Source organism: Euleptes europaea, chromosome 6, assembly GCF_029931775.1.
Source record: "Euleptes europaea isolate rEulEur1 chromosome 6, rEulEur1.hap1, whole genome shotgun sequence".
NCBI classification, from domain to species: Eukaryota; Metazoa; Chordata; class Lepidosauria; order Squamata; family Sphaerodactylidae; genus Euleptes; species Euleptes europaea.
In genome coordinates this window covers 45,292,422-45,309,268 of record NC_079317.1, presented here as the reverse complement: position 1 = coordinate 45,309,268, position 16,847 = coordinate 45,292,422, and the positions used below count along the sequence as shown (strand labels likewise).

At 43.9% G+C, this 16,847-nt stretch overlaps 1 protein-coding gene across 1 annotated transcript; it reads left to right on the top strand.

Annotated features, from left to right (window-relative positions):
• Positions 1-4,739: 4,739 nt before the first annotated feature.
• ACTC1 (actin alpha cardiac muscle 1) lies at positions 4,740-14,704 on the top strand. Its single transcript, XM_056850739.1, has 6 exons — positions 4,740-4,888; positions 8,788-9,112; positions 10,085-10,246; positions 11,469-11,660; positions 13,984-14,165; positions 14,365-14,704. The coding sequence occupies exons 1-6, from the start codon at positions 4,760-4,762 to the stop codon at positions 14,506-14,508; spliced, it is 1,134 nt and encodes a 377-aa protein (XP_056706717.1). The 5' UTR covers positions 4,740-4,759; the 3' UTR covers positions 14,509-14,704.
• Positions 14,705-16,847: the final 2,143 nt, after the last annotated feature.

Here is a 16,847-nt window from a genome sequence, read left to right as displayed (position 1 = left end):
TCTAATTGCTAGCATTTGCAAACTCAATTTATGGCCACTAACATGGTAGGATTTGGGTCACAGGAAAGACTTGAGGATAAGATCTATAAGGAAAGAATTACCATTCTGCCTTTACGTGGTTTATTTAACCCTTTGGTGAGATGTGCTTCACTGAGCCCTTTTGCCTTTTCTTTCAAGCGCTCCATCTTTGCTTCCCAGATATTTCACATAGACATTCACCTGGTTGGTGAGCTTACAGGCTGACTTCCCAAAGGACACACTGCTCTGCCATGTAATGAAGTTCCTCTAGGATACACACTGACAATCTGGGCCATTGCATACCAGGTCAAGCCCACTCAGCAACTGCTGCTCCAGTTCTATTTTTAACTAAACAACAAGAAGATTTCTTAAATGATTGGGATGGATCTTTCAGATTCTACCACTGGAGCAAATTATGAAGGTGGACGTTTCAACAACTGAGCAGGACAACAACTGCCGCATTTAATTAATACTAGTGCTGAGGTTTAGTGATTTATTTATTTGGCCAAAACTGTTTCCATTTTCTCTCTGTGCTTTGCTATGCATTCCTAGTTGAATGTGTACTAAAGTGTGAAAAAATGGAGAGCTTAAGCGCACATGTGTTAATGTCAGCCAACAGACCCCTTTTTCCCCCCTTATCTGTCAAAATATAAAAGGACACATCTTTTTTTATTCCTAGGTAAACTGAAGTTTAAAGAATCTTCAACTGTGTATGTCCAGAAACACTTACTTATGATCTTCTTTGGTAATCAGCCTGTTTACCTGCTGTTACCAAAGGTTTTAGGCTGGGAAAGGAAAATGAAAAATGAGAGAGATAGCATAAATTTAAAATCAGTATTTAGATGGAACTTTTCTGTGAAAGGATGTCTGGGAGTGGGCAGAATGCCCCTCCCTGTCCTGGCTGCTTCCCTCACTCACTGATCTGTGACCTCAGTGGGGTGCCACCCTGGAGGGTCCTGTGCACCAGCCCCCAGTGGCAAGGATGCACCCAGCCAGTGATGGGAAGCCAGTCTGGACCCTGAGGGTCAGCTGGCCATCAGGGGGTGGGGTGGGATGATGGGCAGAGATACATCTGGGGGACATGGCAGTGCTCGGTCATTCCCAATGGCCCTGAGGGCTGGCAGGCCCATGCCTTTGGGGCACAAGGGTGGACTGGCATGACCAAAAAAGTGAAGCGGCAGCCATGAGCAGACCAGGAAGGGTCATGGGGACACTGTAGGGCTGCCAACCTCCAGGTAATTGGCATGGGAAGAAATCAGTACAATGATACAAAATATGTGTATTGTGTTTCAAAACATTTCAACAAGTACAATGGACTACAACAAGTGACAATAAACAATATATACAAAATATACAAAACGTGTTTGATGCAGTCTATGAATAGTACAGTCTATAAATAGTACAATCTTCTTAGTAGATGGAAAAGTAGTTTAAAAAGTCCATCAGGTACATGTATAAATGATCACAAAGTCTTCATTAAGCATGATGGGTGGGGGAAAGCTAGTAATACCCCCAGAGAGCCTATAAGAAGAGCAAAGTCTCCCCCCCCCTGTTGTCCCTGCATCACTGGTATTCTGGAGATCACTGCCTCTGAACTTGGAAGTTCCATGTATTTGTTATGGTGAATAGTTTTTGAGAAACCTACCCTCCATTAATTTGTCTACTCCTCTTTTAAAGCCAACTAAACCAGTGAAAATCTCTGCACAGTCCACCAGTGAATGCCTCAAATTAATTACTTTTGAAGAATTACTTCCTTTTGTCTAGTAGCACCTTAAAGACTAACAAAAATATTTTCTGGTAGGGTATGAGCTTTCGTGTGCCACAGCTCACTTCTTCAGATACTTCTTCAGAAATGAGCTGTGGCTCACGAACGCTCATACCCTACCAGAAAATATTTTTGTTAGTCTTTAAGGTGCTACTGGACTCTTGCCCTTTTCTACTACTGCAGACAGACTAACACTGCTACCCACTGTGAATTATCTTCCTTTTGTCTGTCCCAGACCTATGGCCCATCAACTTCATGGGGTACCAGCAAGTTCTGGGGGGTGGGGAGGAACTCTCTGTCCATTGTCTCCAACCCACAAATCATCTACTACTTCATAAACTGAAAAGCTCCAAATTCCAAATGGCGTTGCAGCTTAAGTAGTGTGATCCACTCTGTACAGGACGCAATGTCACACTATGTGCTGTTGTAGCTACATATCTGGACCAGGGTTCGGGCATTCCTCAACAATATACAACCTACGATATTCAGCTGTTGGTGGGGGACCCCTGTCATTTCCCATTAATATGTTAAAAGTATACGCTGCATTAGCAAAGACTCCATTGTTGACAATGACAAAGTGGGTTGGAATCCTCATTCATAAGAACATAAGAAAGGCCCTGCTGGATCAGACCAAGGCCCATCAAGTCCAGCAGTCTGTTCACACAGTGGCCAACCAGGTGCCTCTAGGAAGCCACAAACAAGACGACTGCAGCAGCACCATTCATGTTAACCTAAAACACATTATGTGGAAGCCTTATTGGTTTTTGGTGAAACATCCTTTTGTAGGACATAATTTCAGAGGGGAAAATGTCAGAGGAGAACATGTTAAGAACCACAATGTTAATGCCTGGGGTGGGGTGGGGGGGAGTTGGGGAGAGATGCCTACTAGCTAGCACGATCCATGGAAAGCAATGGAATTATTTTAACAGATGGGTGTGTGTGTGTGTGTTTCTGTCGCCTGTTTAATGAATCCATCACTGCCTTTTGAAAGTTCGCAGCGACTTTGCCCAGTTGCTTGTTCCTCACTCTGGGGCGACACATTGCCAGACATTGTGGCAGCCAGACCTTAATTCATTGATCTTTCCACTGCTCTGAGATTCTTTAGAACACCAAGATGGGAAAAGTCCCTTCCATTCATTGATATATATATCATATATTTGATATATATGGGAAAAGTCCCTTCCATTCATTGATATATATATATATCATATATTTGATATATATGGGAAAAGTCCCTTCCATTCATTGATATATATACATATAGATCATATATACATATACATCATATATATCACACACACACACACATACTGGGTATGCTTGAAATACTTTTTTTTTTTAAAGAAAGAAAGAAAGAAAGGGTTCCCTATTTGGCCATCCCCTTTTGCCGGGGGAATGCAGCCCCCTTTGGCTTTCCTTACATGGGCCGCGGGGCCCCGGAGTGCTTGAGCCGGCGGGCTTTTCGCCTTCCCTTACTCCATTCATGGCCTCGCGGCTCCTCAATGGCGCGGAGGCGACCAAATAAGGACAAGGTGGCCGGCCTGTCCCGCCGCAGCCCCAGAGCGACACCGCCGCCCGGGCCGGCTATAAAGCGGGGCGGCGCTCCCGCCGCGCCCGCACCCGCCCGGTTCTCAGGATCCCCTCCCGCGCAGGAAGGGTCGAGCTGGTGAGTGAGCGCGAGCGGACCGGCCCCCGTCCGTCCAGCACGCCCGGGACGGCGGCAGCCCGAGGGGGGGGGGACCCGGGGCAGGACCCGCCAACCCCCAACCCCCAACCCCGGCTCTTTCGGTCCGCGGCCGCCCGGGGCAGGGAATGCGTTGAATTCGTTGTAGTCCAAGGGCGAAAACGCACGGGCGCTTGAGCCTCCTTTCTTCCCTGTTCCAGCCAGGATCCAGCCAGGATCGAACGCACGGCCGTGCGTTCGATCCTGGCTGGATCCTGGCTGGAACAGGGAAGAAAGGAGGCTCAAGCGCCCGTGCGTTTTCGCCCCGATTCAAGGCAATGCGACCAGATCGGCTTCAACCAGAGCCCTTTCCCAAACTGGATTCTGGATCGCATCCTGGGTTCGTTGGGGGGGGGGGGGTTTGCTGGGCGGCGGGTGGGGTGGGGGGGGCAACTTTGGAATTGGCGTTGGGACTGACACACAACTGGGGGCAGGAGTGAAGCCTCCTCCCCCCGCCCCCATCAGTTCGCGCCTTCGCTGTCGAGGGGAAGGGAACCATCCAGGTTGTTGTGTTCACTGACTTTTTCGAGCTTGCGCGCCTTCCCCCGCCCCGAGATGCGACACCTTGGAAAGCACGGACACCAAAACTTTGGGGGATAAGTTCGGCCATTTATTCATGGGAGGTTTGGCCTTGGATTTGCCGCTCTCTGGATGCGCATTTTCCCCATCCAAATTCTCAGAACTCAACCTTAAGCCCCCATGCGGAGTTTTGAGAATTCGGATGGGGAAAATGCGCATCCAGAGAGCGGCAAATCCAAGGCCAAACCTCCCGGGCATCAACGGCGTAGTCAGGAAAGGAACGGGGTGGGGTCAGAACTGCAATCAGTACCGGGCCCTTCCACACGGCCCAAATAATGCGCTTTCGATCCGCTTTCAATGCACTTTGAAGGTGGATTTCGCAAGATCCCCTTGCAAGCGAGAGTGAAGGTGCGCTGAAAGTGGACTGGAAGCGCATCGTTGAGGCTGTTGTGTGTGAAAGTGCCCGAGGAATCGCTTCAGACGGGTCGTCCTGACTTCGGGCCGGCTCGATCCGAAGCCAGATTAAAAAAATCGGCACCTGCTTCAGCCTTCTGCGGATGGCGCTCGGATGTCTTTGGACCTGGGGCCCCAACAAAAGTCCCCGGGGGGGGCGGCTGGATTCCGACGTCGAGCCGGGGAAGGCGGGCGGAGGCGACGTCCAGGGCTCTGCTGCTGCCCGCCCCGCTGAGCCTCGCCGCCCTTTGTGTCTTGCAGCTCCCTGCTTCCTCCCCAGGATGTGTGACGACGAGGAGACCACCGCCCTCGTGTGCGACAATGGCTCGGGCTTGGTCAAGGCAGGCTTCGCCGGAGACGACGCCCCCCGAGCCGTCTTCCCGTCCATCGTCGGCCGCCCCCGGCACCAGGTAACGCCGCCTCCCCTGGGCGCTCTCCTGGGTGCCGGAGCGTCGCCCAGCCCCGTTCCCCGGCGAAAGGCCACCCTGCCCATTGTGGAAGGCCATTGATGCCCGGGAGGTTTGGCCTTGGATTTGCCGCTCTCTAGATGCCCGTTTTCCCCATCCGGATTCTCCAAACTCAGCCATCAGCCCCCATGCAGAGTTTTGAGAATTAGGATGGGGAAAATGGGCATCTAGAGAGGAGCAAATCCGAGGCCAAACCTCCCGTGCACCAACGGCCTCTGCCAGTCAGTTCGCCCATTTCCCTTCTCTAGGGGCACTTTCACACCGCCCAGATAATGCACTTTCGGTCCACTTTCGCTGCACCTTAACGATCGCTTACAAGTGGATTTTGCCACTTCGCACAGTAAAACCCACCTTCAAAGTGCATTGAAAGTGGATTGAAAGTGCATTATTTGGGCGGTGTGAAAGTGCCCAGGAACTCTTTCCAGCACTGCTGTGTACCCCATCTCTCCCTGCCTTCCCCAATCCAGCTCTCTTGTTTTCTTCTCCAACCTGGACCTCTCCCCCTTTGCTGAAAACTTTTCTCCTCTTCCTGATCATCCTCAATGCCTTTCCCTCTCTCCTCCCTCTTTTTTTTTTGGTATCCCAATCGGAAACACGTATTGAACAGCAGCCCCAAACTCTCCTTATTCTGAATTCTTCAAATCTGCATTAACTTATATAGAATGAAATCGATTCCGTCTCTCCTCTCTCCGCCCCCACCTTACACTTGTCCAGTGCCAATTCTTTCACACAGCCCAAATAATGCACTTCCAATCCACTTTCACTGCACCTTAAGGATCATTTGCAAGTGGATTTTGCCAGTTCACACAGTAAAATCCACCTTCAAAGTGCATTGAAAGTGGATTGAAAGTGCATTATTTGGGCTGTATGAAAGTGTGTTACACATGCCTAATATAATAGAGGTGCTAAATACATTTTCTTCAGAAGTAGCGTCCCTCTCCCCTACAAATAGGGCACTCTCACACATGTCAAATAATACACGTTCAATCCACTTTCAATGCACTTTGAATCTGGATTTTACTGTCTGAACTGGCAAAATCCACTTGCAAACGATCATTAAAGTACACTAAAAGTGGATTGAAAGTGCATTATTTGGCATGTGTGAAAGTGCCCACAGTCTGCAACTGCAAAGTGTGCCTTAGCATCTCTTGCAGTGTTGCAGAGGATGATTCTGCCAATTACCTAACAGGGCAAATAGTTCCCCTGGCTGTTTTGGGTCAGGAACATGGCACTGGGAGTGGAGGCTTCAACCCCCTCTCCTGCACACAGGGGTCGTGATCCAAATCAGGCCCATATGAGTCTGAAATTAAGTTTCCAGAATGAAACTCCCAGAGCACTTCTAGTTAACAGGCTACATGTCTAGGACTTCCAGGTAGAGTTTGTGACGTGTGAACAAGCCCTCCGGTCTTTACTGTCCCATGTGGTCACTTGGGTTGCTTGTACAGTTAAGCTGTTCCTGAATAAATACTAACTGTAACACACCCGAACTCCTCATTCAGATAATATCTTACTGATCTCATTTGCATTCCATCCACCTTCTAAGGGGCTCAGAACAATATGCTCAGGTCATCCCACTGTATTCCTACAACAGCCCTGAGCCAAGGCTTACCATAACCCTGCAAGCTTTATGACTGAGCAGTGATTTCAACTCCGTCTCCCTGATCCTACACAACAACGAATATTCTCCCCTTTTCCTTAAGCTTCCTAACTCTGATCCTCTAATTTCTTTCCTTTACAATAATTAAAACATAAGTTGGTCCCGTTATCTTGTTTCCTTTGTTGACCGTTTCCTGTTCATCTTCTGTTGCTTTCTGATGAAAAATAGCTTCGTAAGACCCCTACGGCTTTGAGCAACAGCCTGCGAACCATAATAGATCCTTGGCATTTGAGACTCTTGGTTGGATTAAAAGTACTAAAAGCAGATCTCCAGTATGACATTTCCTGCAAAAATCTCCTCTGTACCTCTTGCATGATTGGAAAAGGGACTTGGTGTCCAAATTATTTGCCAGTTATTATTAGAAATCATTAACACATTTTGCAGCAGTATTTTAAACTGCTAGTTCCAAGGAAAAAAGAATATGCTTATATGGTATGTAAGTATTGCCTGGCATGATTATGGGAATGCCACAGAGGATCATGTCACTTTGTTAGTTTGTGAATAACTGTGACATTTGCAGAGCGGTGCAGAGAAATTTACTGCCATAGAAACATTGAGAAAACAAAGGCATGATCCATGAGTTCATGTTCCATTGATTCTGGTGCAAAAATTGGAGTGTGCCTGGTTTATTATATATTGGAAAAATGTTGTGGTAACTGTAGGGAAGTACAGCTACAACTTTTGAAAACATAAATACTTTTTGTGCCTCCCATTTAAATCAGTGGGGGTTAAGAAGTGGCTGGATTGTACCCACCCACACAAACAGCTGTTGCAGCAATTTGAGCAGTAAGATACTTCAGCTTAGCCTGAATGCACTGAAATGAATAGGAATGGTGTATACATTCCTAATTGCACTAGTGGGAAACAGTATAGAAGAGAACAAGCGAGGGAACCAGAAGGACTTGCGGGCTGCATCTCCTTTTCCCTCTGGTATTATTTCCCCTTTTCCTTTCCTGAAAGCCCCATAGCCTCTCACCTTTTTTTTTTTTTTTTTTGCCTCCTTCTCCCTTTCCCAAGCACCAGCCACATTTTTTTCTCTGTCCACCCATCTTTAGTTTCCCCACATTCTCTACCCCGGAGGCTTCTTCCTGGGAATTGTGGCGTGATGGCTGCTGGGCCAGGCCCAGTTGCATGGTAGGGATTGCACAAGGACTTATGAGGGGCAATTCAGTTTTCTCTGTAACCCCCTCCCCCCCACACACACACACTATTTCTTCTTTCACTCCTCCTGGAAGCCTCCTGGAAGTCACCTTTCCCTGCTCTTCTTCCCATCACCAACCAACCTATATTTTGCCTGCCCCCCATCTTCAGCTATAGTTATTATTTGTTTATTATATTTATACCCTGCCTTTCTCCTTAAAGTGGACCCAAAGAAGTCCACATCATTCTCTTCCATTTTATTTTCACAACAACCCTATGAGGTAGGTTAGGCTGAGAGTAAGTGAGCAGCCCAAGGTTACCCATTAATATTTCATGGCAGAGTGAGGATTTGAACCTGGGTCTCCCAGATCGTAGTCTAAAACACTAACTATTGCACAAAACTGGCTTTTGTGGGGTGGCTGCTATTGAACTGTAGCAAGCAACCAGGCCTGGGTAAGTCATGCAAGTCATGTGGTAGCAAGTTGCCCTTTAGTTGCCTCCCATTGCCTTTTACTGACAGAAACCAAGGCCAGAAGGCTGTTGTGGTTGCCTAGCAAAAGCCTATGAAGGCATCTGTTTCTTAACTCTACTGATGTTACTTCTATTATTTTGGGGGTTTTAATCCCCCAATGTGTGTGTGTAAGTGTTTTTAGATTTCAGATTATTGTGCAAACCTGGGGTGTTTTCTCAGGGTTTGTAGAAAGATCTGTTTTGTCTGTTCATGGCTCTAATCTCCAAATGTAAGAATTAATAGATGAGGCTATGTTGAGAATTAGATATATTTACTGCTGGAGGAAACTTCTGCTGTTTGAAATAGTAAATGCTAATGTGTCTTAAGTTCCCACAGTTTACATTTGTTAAATATCCGGAACAAAATGAATTAACTACTTTTGAAAAGAGCATGCTACCAATGAACTTCAATAACTCAGTAAAGGCATAGTTTCCCTTGCTTCTCTTGTGTCCAAGTCCATCATGCTGTGCATTGTATTACACTGACCCATGGGGCACAATGTTATTTTGTTTCTCTGTCTCTTTTGCCCTCTAGGGTGTTATGGTTGGTATGGGCCAGAAAGACTCCTATGTAGGTGATGAAGCTCAGAGCAAGAGAGGTATCCTGACTTTGAAATATCCCATTGAACATGGGATTATCACTAACTGGGATGATATGGAAAAAATCTGGCATCATACTTTCTATAATGAACTGCGTGTTGCCCCTGAAGAACATCCCACTTTGCTCACAGAGGCCCCTCTGAATCCCAAAGCGAATCGTGAAAAGATGACCCAAATTATGTTTGAAACCTTCAACGTGCCAGCCATGTATGTGGCCATACAAGCTGTCCTGTCCCTTTATGCATCTGGGCGTACTACAGGTAATAAGGCAACTGGCTTCTCTTCTTAACCATCTCTGCCATTTAGTTCCATAAGGCACAACCTTCCTCCCTGTACACAGAATCACTCTTTTGTGCTTCGTGTTAAATTTAGCTTCTAGAAGTGTATGATCTGTATCTGTGCTCCCACTCACTGATGAAGTTTAGAATGTGGCCCTTCTTCCACCATTTTGGAAAGGTGGAAGACATTCACTGGTCTCTCGCATTTTGACTTTAGCAACCTATCCATGGCTTCAACGTTAATGTCAAACTCCCAGCGCTATGTGGATGAGAAGAGCCATGCTGATATCTAGAGATGGGCCTTACAATGTTATGGCAGCCATGGATGAGTAATTTCTACACTGCTACTGCATCATATGAAGAACACCACACAAGGATGGTTGAAAGATGCTAAGAGCCTGCTAATCTGCAGGATACCACTGTGAACACAGTTAAAAAGATTAAAGGACATTAGGCATGACTAATCTGTAGGAAGCAATCTCAAATATGTACTATGGTATAAAAATAGAGATCTTAAAAGTTAGTGTAAGTGAAGACACTTGTTTTTAAAGCTCTAAGATTTTACTATGAATACTAGATTTATCAGTACGGCTATTAGAAAAGGAATATTATATTATCCAACTGCTTTATTTCACATATAGAGTAACATATATCAGAAAGGAATTCAGGGCATAGTGAAGGCTCTGAAGAGTGAAACAATGTTGGCATAAAATTGAAGATGGGAACTAAGATGAAGAGTTAAAGTTGAATTTAAGGCAATCTTCACCTTGGTGATGGTGGTCAGAGAATGTTTAAACCCGTAGTTGAAGTAGATGCTCTCCTTTCAGAATAATAGTCACTTACACCTTACAAAAGCCTCAGCCATGAATATATATTCCATTCCATTGAACTGTTATTTTATGGGGCACCTACATAGCTTATAGACAGCCAATTTCAGTCATTTTTGTTTCACAGGTATTGTCCTTGACTCGGGGGATGGTGTGACACACAATGTCCCCATCTATGAAGGCTATGCTCTGCCTCATGCCATCATGCGTCTAGATCTGGCGGGCAGAGATCTCACTGACTACCTCATGAAGATCCTGACTGAACGTGGCTATTCCTTTGTGACAACTGGTAAGCACATTTTAGATTTACTCTGAAACAGGGCGGTCAGTATTTCTGAACCTCAGGGAAGCAGTCAAAAGATGTCATTAGCTGACTAAAATAATGTCTGTGGTGTACATATGCAGACTCAGCAGTGAAATATTGAACACTAAATAGCTATTTCGTCTTACAAATTCAGCTGCGTATATAAATAAAAAGAGTGTCTTTGGCTAAGTGGTAGAGTGTTGCTTTGTATGTAGAAGATCCCAAGTTTAATTCCTGACATCTCCAGGCAAAAGGATCAGGGTAGCTAGTACATGATGTAAAAGATCTCATCCTAGAATGCTGGTGAGCCACTGATGGTCAGAGTAGACAATACTGACCATGATAGACCAGTGGTCTGAGTCAATATAAGGTAGTTTAACGTGTTCGTCTATTATAAAACAAGTACATTTCACATCAAATATATTCATAGTCTTTCATGAAGTTTAAAAATACAAGTTCATCTTCATTCCTAATGAATTACATTCCTAACTAACTACATTCCTAATCTTACACAGATTATTTTTATCAGAATACTAACACCCAAATCACATAAAATTGAAAGGACTATATGAGGCCCATGGCCATCACCTAGCAAGCTTCTGTGGCACAGCGGAGATTCAAATCCAGTTGTCCCAGGTCCTAGTCTGACACTGTAACCACTTTGTAACACTGGCTTTCTTCTATGGCTGTTACCGCACTAGTATTCCCAGCAATGTATTAAGAGTTTGAAAATGTTATAAAAAATACTGTTCACACTTTCTATGTATTCCCACCCATGTATTAAGAGTTTGAAAACGTTATAAAAAATACTGTTTGCACTTTGTTTGGCCCCTTTAACTGTGAAGACGTCTTCCAACCATTTATAAGCCAATGTATCCAAAAACCCTTTTAAAGCGATGTTTTTTACAACATTTTCAAACTCTTAATACATTCCTGGGAATACAAAGTGCGGTAACCCCCTATATCTGTCATTTTTTTCTGGCTTTGCTTCTCCAATCACACTCCCACAGACCCTGGGAATGATTTCTGGGAGTCCTCCCCCCCACTCCCGCACTCTTGTGTACCCTGAAAACCTTTTTATAAGGGCATATCAGCTCAGCAGCTCACAGAAAAGATTTTATCAGTTCTCTAAAAGTGTTTCTACTGGTTTCCTTTGTGGCCTCAGTTTCCTTTGCCATCCCATGAATCTCTGGGTTTATCTCTGCAGCTGAACGTGAAATTGTCCGTGATATTAAGGAGAAGCTGTGCTACGTTGCTCTGGATTTTGAGAATGAAATGGCTACTGCAGCCTCTTCCTCTTCTCTGGAGAAGAGCTATGAATTGCCTGATGGCCAGGTCATCACAATTGGGAATGAGCGTTTCCGCTGTCCCGAAACTCTCTTCCAACCATCTTTCATTGGTAAGTGGATACATGCAAGTGGGTACATGTAAGTGGTACATGCAACATGTAGGCCAAATATTCAATTTACTTTATCACAAAATCCCTCAAAAATCTTAGAAGCATGGCCAAGCAACATTTCAGAGTGACTTTATATGGTTGTCGACCTCCTGGAGAGGCCTGGAGATCTCCTGGACTGACAACTGATCTCCAGCCTACTGAGATTCCCCTGGAGAAAGTCGCTGTTTTGCAGGGTGGACTTTATGGCATTATACCCTGCTTACCTCCTTTCCTCTCCTCCCCGCCCTCTACCCCCAAATCTGCAGGAATTTCCCAACCCAGAATTGGCAACCCAGTATATATGTCATGATTAGCATTTCAGAAATTAGGTGACCATTTAGTAAGCGATTATAAGCTTTCAGGATGGAGAACACCTCATTTCTGTGTTTTACATAGAAGAGTAACTTGGCCTGTCTTGGTGGACATGTACCTCTGATGCTTAGTTACTTTATCCTTCTGATGGGTCTTCTAGATTAAATTTTCCAGTTCTGTGAGGCTCCTCTCTGTCAGCAAAATTACTAATTATATCATGGGTGCCATTTAGCCACAGAGATGAAGGAAAGCATCTACCTCTTGTATTTAAGACCATATGTGATTATTTCTCTGGTCAAGTTCTTTGTTCTAAGCGACTATTCTCATAATGGTAGAGTTACCAACAGCCTGGAGAAACAAAAAGTCCTGTTTCTTTCATAGAGGCTTAATAGAATTTTATTTACCATGCCAGGAAAAGCGTCAGCTGCTAAGTTCAATATGTTAAACCTCTATTAAAAGGGCAGGACATTTTTTCCTCCAGATTGCTTAGGGATCCTACCTATTAGGCCTGTGTCCCAATATACATGCAGAAGATATAAACCTCCTTGCATTAAAAACAAGGGTGTCATATTGTAAGGAGTAAAACAAGAAAATAATCACAATAGTTGCTCTTAAAATACCTTTTCTGTTTCTCAGTTTAACCTCAACTATATGTCATGTTTAGGACTATTAAAATGCCTTTGTTCTCTGCTACTGAAATTCAGAACGGCACCTTTGATTGTGTGGAATCCATTCTGTTATTAATAGCAGGTTCCAACTAATGGAATGGAACATCTATCACAAAAGATTATGGTTTTGACTTTTTTCCCCTTCAAATTTGTGGTGTGGACTGCCTATGTGTTAATTCAGTCATACCTGTTATGTCTTCCATATTTGAGGCACACGTGAAGTTCAGGGACAATATGAATAATGGTGATGCATTGCTTTGTCTGAGAATTGCACCCCGTAAATATTCCAGAGTTGATCTGAAGATCCCGAAAGGCCTATGTAGGTTCATATTTTCTAAAACCAGCCACTGACATGGCTGAGATCATAATCCTGTACCTCCGCATTGCCAAATAAGTCCGATGGGCGCAGCAAGTGTTTACACTATAAACCCTCTGTGTTAAATGCAGCTGTTCATCAGCTGTTACCTTGTTAAAGATCAAATTTCAGTCCTCTTAAAGAAGCCACCTGTCAACTAAGACACTGGAATGTAATCCTGAATACATACTTCTGATGTGTTTTCGCCTCATGTTTACAGCTAAGCCCCTGCTCATAACTTCATCATCTGTTGCCTTCATAAATGTGACCTCTGCATTTCTCCCCTTTCAAAGGCAATTGCTAACATTCTCTCCTAGGTCTTTAAGATCCCGTACAAGCTGTTGTCTTGAAAGCTTTGATTGTCTTGGACTTCAGCGTGTTAAATCAAATTAGCTCTGCTCTTAAAACTGTACTGTGCTGTCACATCAGTATATCAATTTATGTTTACATGTGTGGTGTAGCCATCCACTCAACACACTGTCAAAGGCCAGATGGCCATTACCCATGGAAGCAGCCCCAACCTTTTCTGTGAGTGAACCAGTTGTCCAAGGATAAAGCCAGCAGCAATTTCTGTGATCACAGTGGTTCTGTTTCCAAGGTCCCCAGATCTGGACAGGTTTTGCATAATCATACTTATGTAGACTTTAGGTGTGCACAAGCATAAATGTCTGTGTTACATGGAGATTACAGAAGAAGGAAAAGGTGTGAGCTGGCATTGTGTCACATTTTCTGATCATTGTGTTATCAAACAAACCGTCTGTTTGTAATTTAAGCTGGTCGGAAGCACCAGCTTTTCCATATTTGATGCCAAATTCTTCTTTACAGAAAACGTGTCTTATGTTTGGACCTGTCCTTGTGGTCTTATATTTATTAATGATGGTTAAAATGTTGACCTTTCTTTTCAGTGATTTGTCTTTCAATTTCTGATCTATTTCCTTTTATTTTCTAGGGATGGAATCTGCTGGTATTCATGAAACAACCTATAACAGTATCATGAAATGTGACATTGACATCCGCAAAGATCTGTACGCCAACAACGTACTGTCGGGTGGTACTACCATGTACCCTGGAATCGCTGATCGTATGCAGAAAGAAATCACTGCTTTGGCTCCCAGCACCATGAAAATCAAGGTGAGAGGGCAGGTCTCATGCCCCCAAATGGAAATTAGAATCAGGGCAAGGTCACAGAGTAATTAACATAAAGCTTGAAAATCTGTTACAAATGGGAAACCGTTTTGAAAAGAAAGTACAATGTAAGCAGTTATATTGACTGATGTAGCCATGCTGATGTCGCTTCGTCTGAGAACCTTGTTACTTTTTCTCCCTTTAGATCATTGCCCCTCCTGAGCGGAAATACTCTGTCTGGATTGGCGGCTCCATTTTAGCATCTCTCTCAACTTTCCAGCAGATGTGGATCAGTAAACAGGAATATGATGAGGCTGGTCCGTCAATTGTCCACCGCAAGTGCTTCTAAGCACCTTTCCCTTCCGTCACTTATTTCCCACTCAGGATGACAGCATTGTGCTTCTTGAAGTCTTTTTCAGCAATCCTTCCTGAACTTGGTTCAGTTATTGTACAGTTTGTTTACACACACCCGTGCAATTTATTTTGTGCTTCTTTGAATATTTATTGCTTTATAAATAAACCAGATCTGGGACTTGCAACCGAAAGATACTACTTAGTCTGATTTCTTTTGTGTGGGCAGATTTGGTGTTCTAAAAGCTTATTAGGACTAACTCTTTGTGGCTGATAGTGTTAAAGACATCATTGTCCTCTGAGTGATCTGTTTTCAAGGAACAAAAGGCTCAGCGCTATATGAGTAATTTATCCCATCTGTTTATTTTTTTTTGCTATTCTTTTGAAATTTAAACTGTGGAAAGTATTGGGCGCTGATATTTGAAAAGCAGTAGCCTGGGGTAAAAAAAAATATATAGGACAAGAGTGACAATCTGTTTGGCATTCAAATCTATAGATTTGAAAATGTTGTGGAGCTAAGCATAACCGAAGCAGTGAAGGCTTAAGTCTTGCTCAGCAAACCCAATTCTGTTAGATTAATATGATGAGAAAGTTATTTATAAAAAATTAGGTTGATTTCTTAATCCTTGAAGCACCCATCAATTATTTTCTTAGGGCAAGAGACAGTAAAGAAAAACATTAATCCGTTCTGACAACTCACCCACCCTACCTTCTCAAGCCTATCTCATACCCTGAAAGGAAGAAACGGAAAGCTTTGATGTACAGATGCAAAATGTCTGAAGTGAAAATAATTTACAATGGGATGCTTTTACAGCCCAATTAAAAACTATGGCTGATACCAGGCCACAGAGCTCTAATATGCTGATTGAACTGTAAAATAGCAATAGTGGGCTGGTGAAAGAGCTGGCTGGATCTTCTACTTTGCAGGTTACACTAATAAGCAGTGGGCTCACTGATATAAAGGGTGTGCAGCTGCACAACCACCAGCAGAGTTTCACCTACAGATACAATCTTCCTACTGCTGGGCAGTAGAAATACATTGCATGCTGTTTCCATTTCCTTAAGGAATAAGGAAAAGCCCTGTGGTGCAGAGTGATAAACTGCAGTACTGCAGTCAAAGCTCTGCTCACAACCTAAGTTCGATCCTGATGGAAGTCAGTTTCAGGTTGCCGACTCAAGGTTGACTCAGCCTTCTGTCCTTCCCTGGTTGATAACATGAGTACTCAGCTTGCTGGGGTAAAGTTTAGATGACTGGGGAAGGCAATGGCAAACCTCCCCGTAAACCTAGTCTGCCTAGTAAATGTTGTGATGTGACATCACCCCATGGGTCAGTAATGACCCAATGCTTGCACAGGGGACTACCTTTAACTTGATGGAATAAGGCATTGGTGTGTCCTACAGTAAATACAGTAAATGTGGCAGCAGATGTACATTCCTGAACATGCATTGGTTCTGGGGAGCCAAGAGAAAACAGAAGGACCATGCCAGTCACAGAGAAAAACATTAGGCAAAAGAGCCGGTGGTGCAAATGAAAAATGATATTTTATTGTACAACTAAAATCTTTGCTATGTGTTTTGCACACAGCTTCCTCAGCGGAATCTGCAATATCCAGTACACAATTATAAGGAATGAGTTTGCATAATAAGAATCTGTATTATAAAAGCTATTTGACTGCCAAATGCAAATCAAGAATACAGCTGAACAAAGATTTAAAAGCAACCAATTAAAAAAACCAACTATTTAAAACAGTCCAGCTTATTCCATTCTTATGATTGTATAAAAGAGAAAGGAAAATTCTCGGAAGGCAAAAGAAATAAGATATTGCATATTGCCCTGAGGAAGCTTTGTGTGAAATGCATTGGTAACTTTTTACTAGCACAATAAAATATCCTTTATTTGCACCAATGGGTCTTGCAGCTATTTTTTCCTCTGGGGAGCCAAGGCCAATTAGGGCTTCCTGGTGCCCACAAGTATTTAGGTCAGCACATCCTCCGGTCAGTTGCTACTTTTTAAATTCAGGAAACTCACCATAATGTTACATAAATAAACATGGCTGTTGTATCCAATGGGAAGCAACTGAACTGGCATAAAGGCATTGAGTTTCAGAGGAATTGCTGCACATGTAGAAACTCACTTCCAGTCCAAGTATGGATGATGGCAGTGAAGAGAAATGAAAACCAAGCGTGACTGTGAAGAGCTCCAAGAGGATCTCTCAGCGAATTGGTTGAGTGGGCAATAATGTGGCAAATGAAGTTAAGTGTAATGGGATGCACACTGGGACCAAAAAATCACAATTTCAAACATAGGCTAATGGGGTCTGAACATGCTGAGGCTGA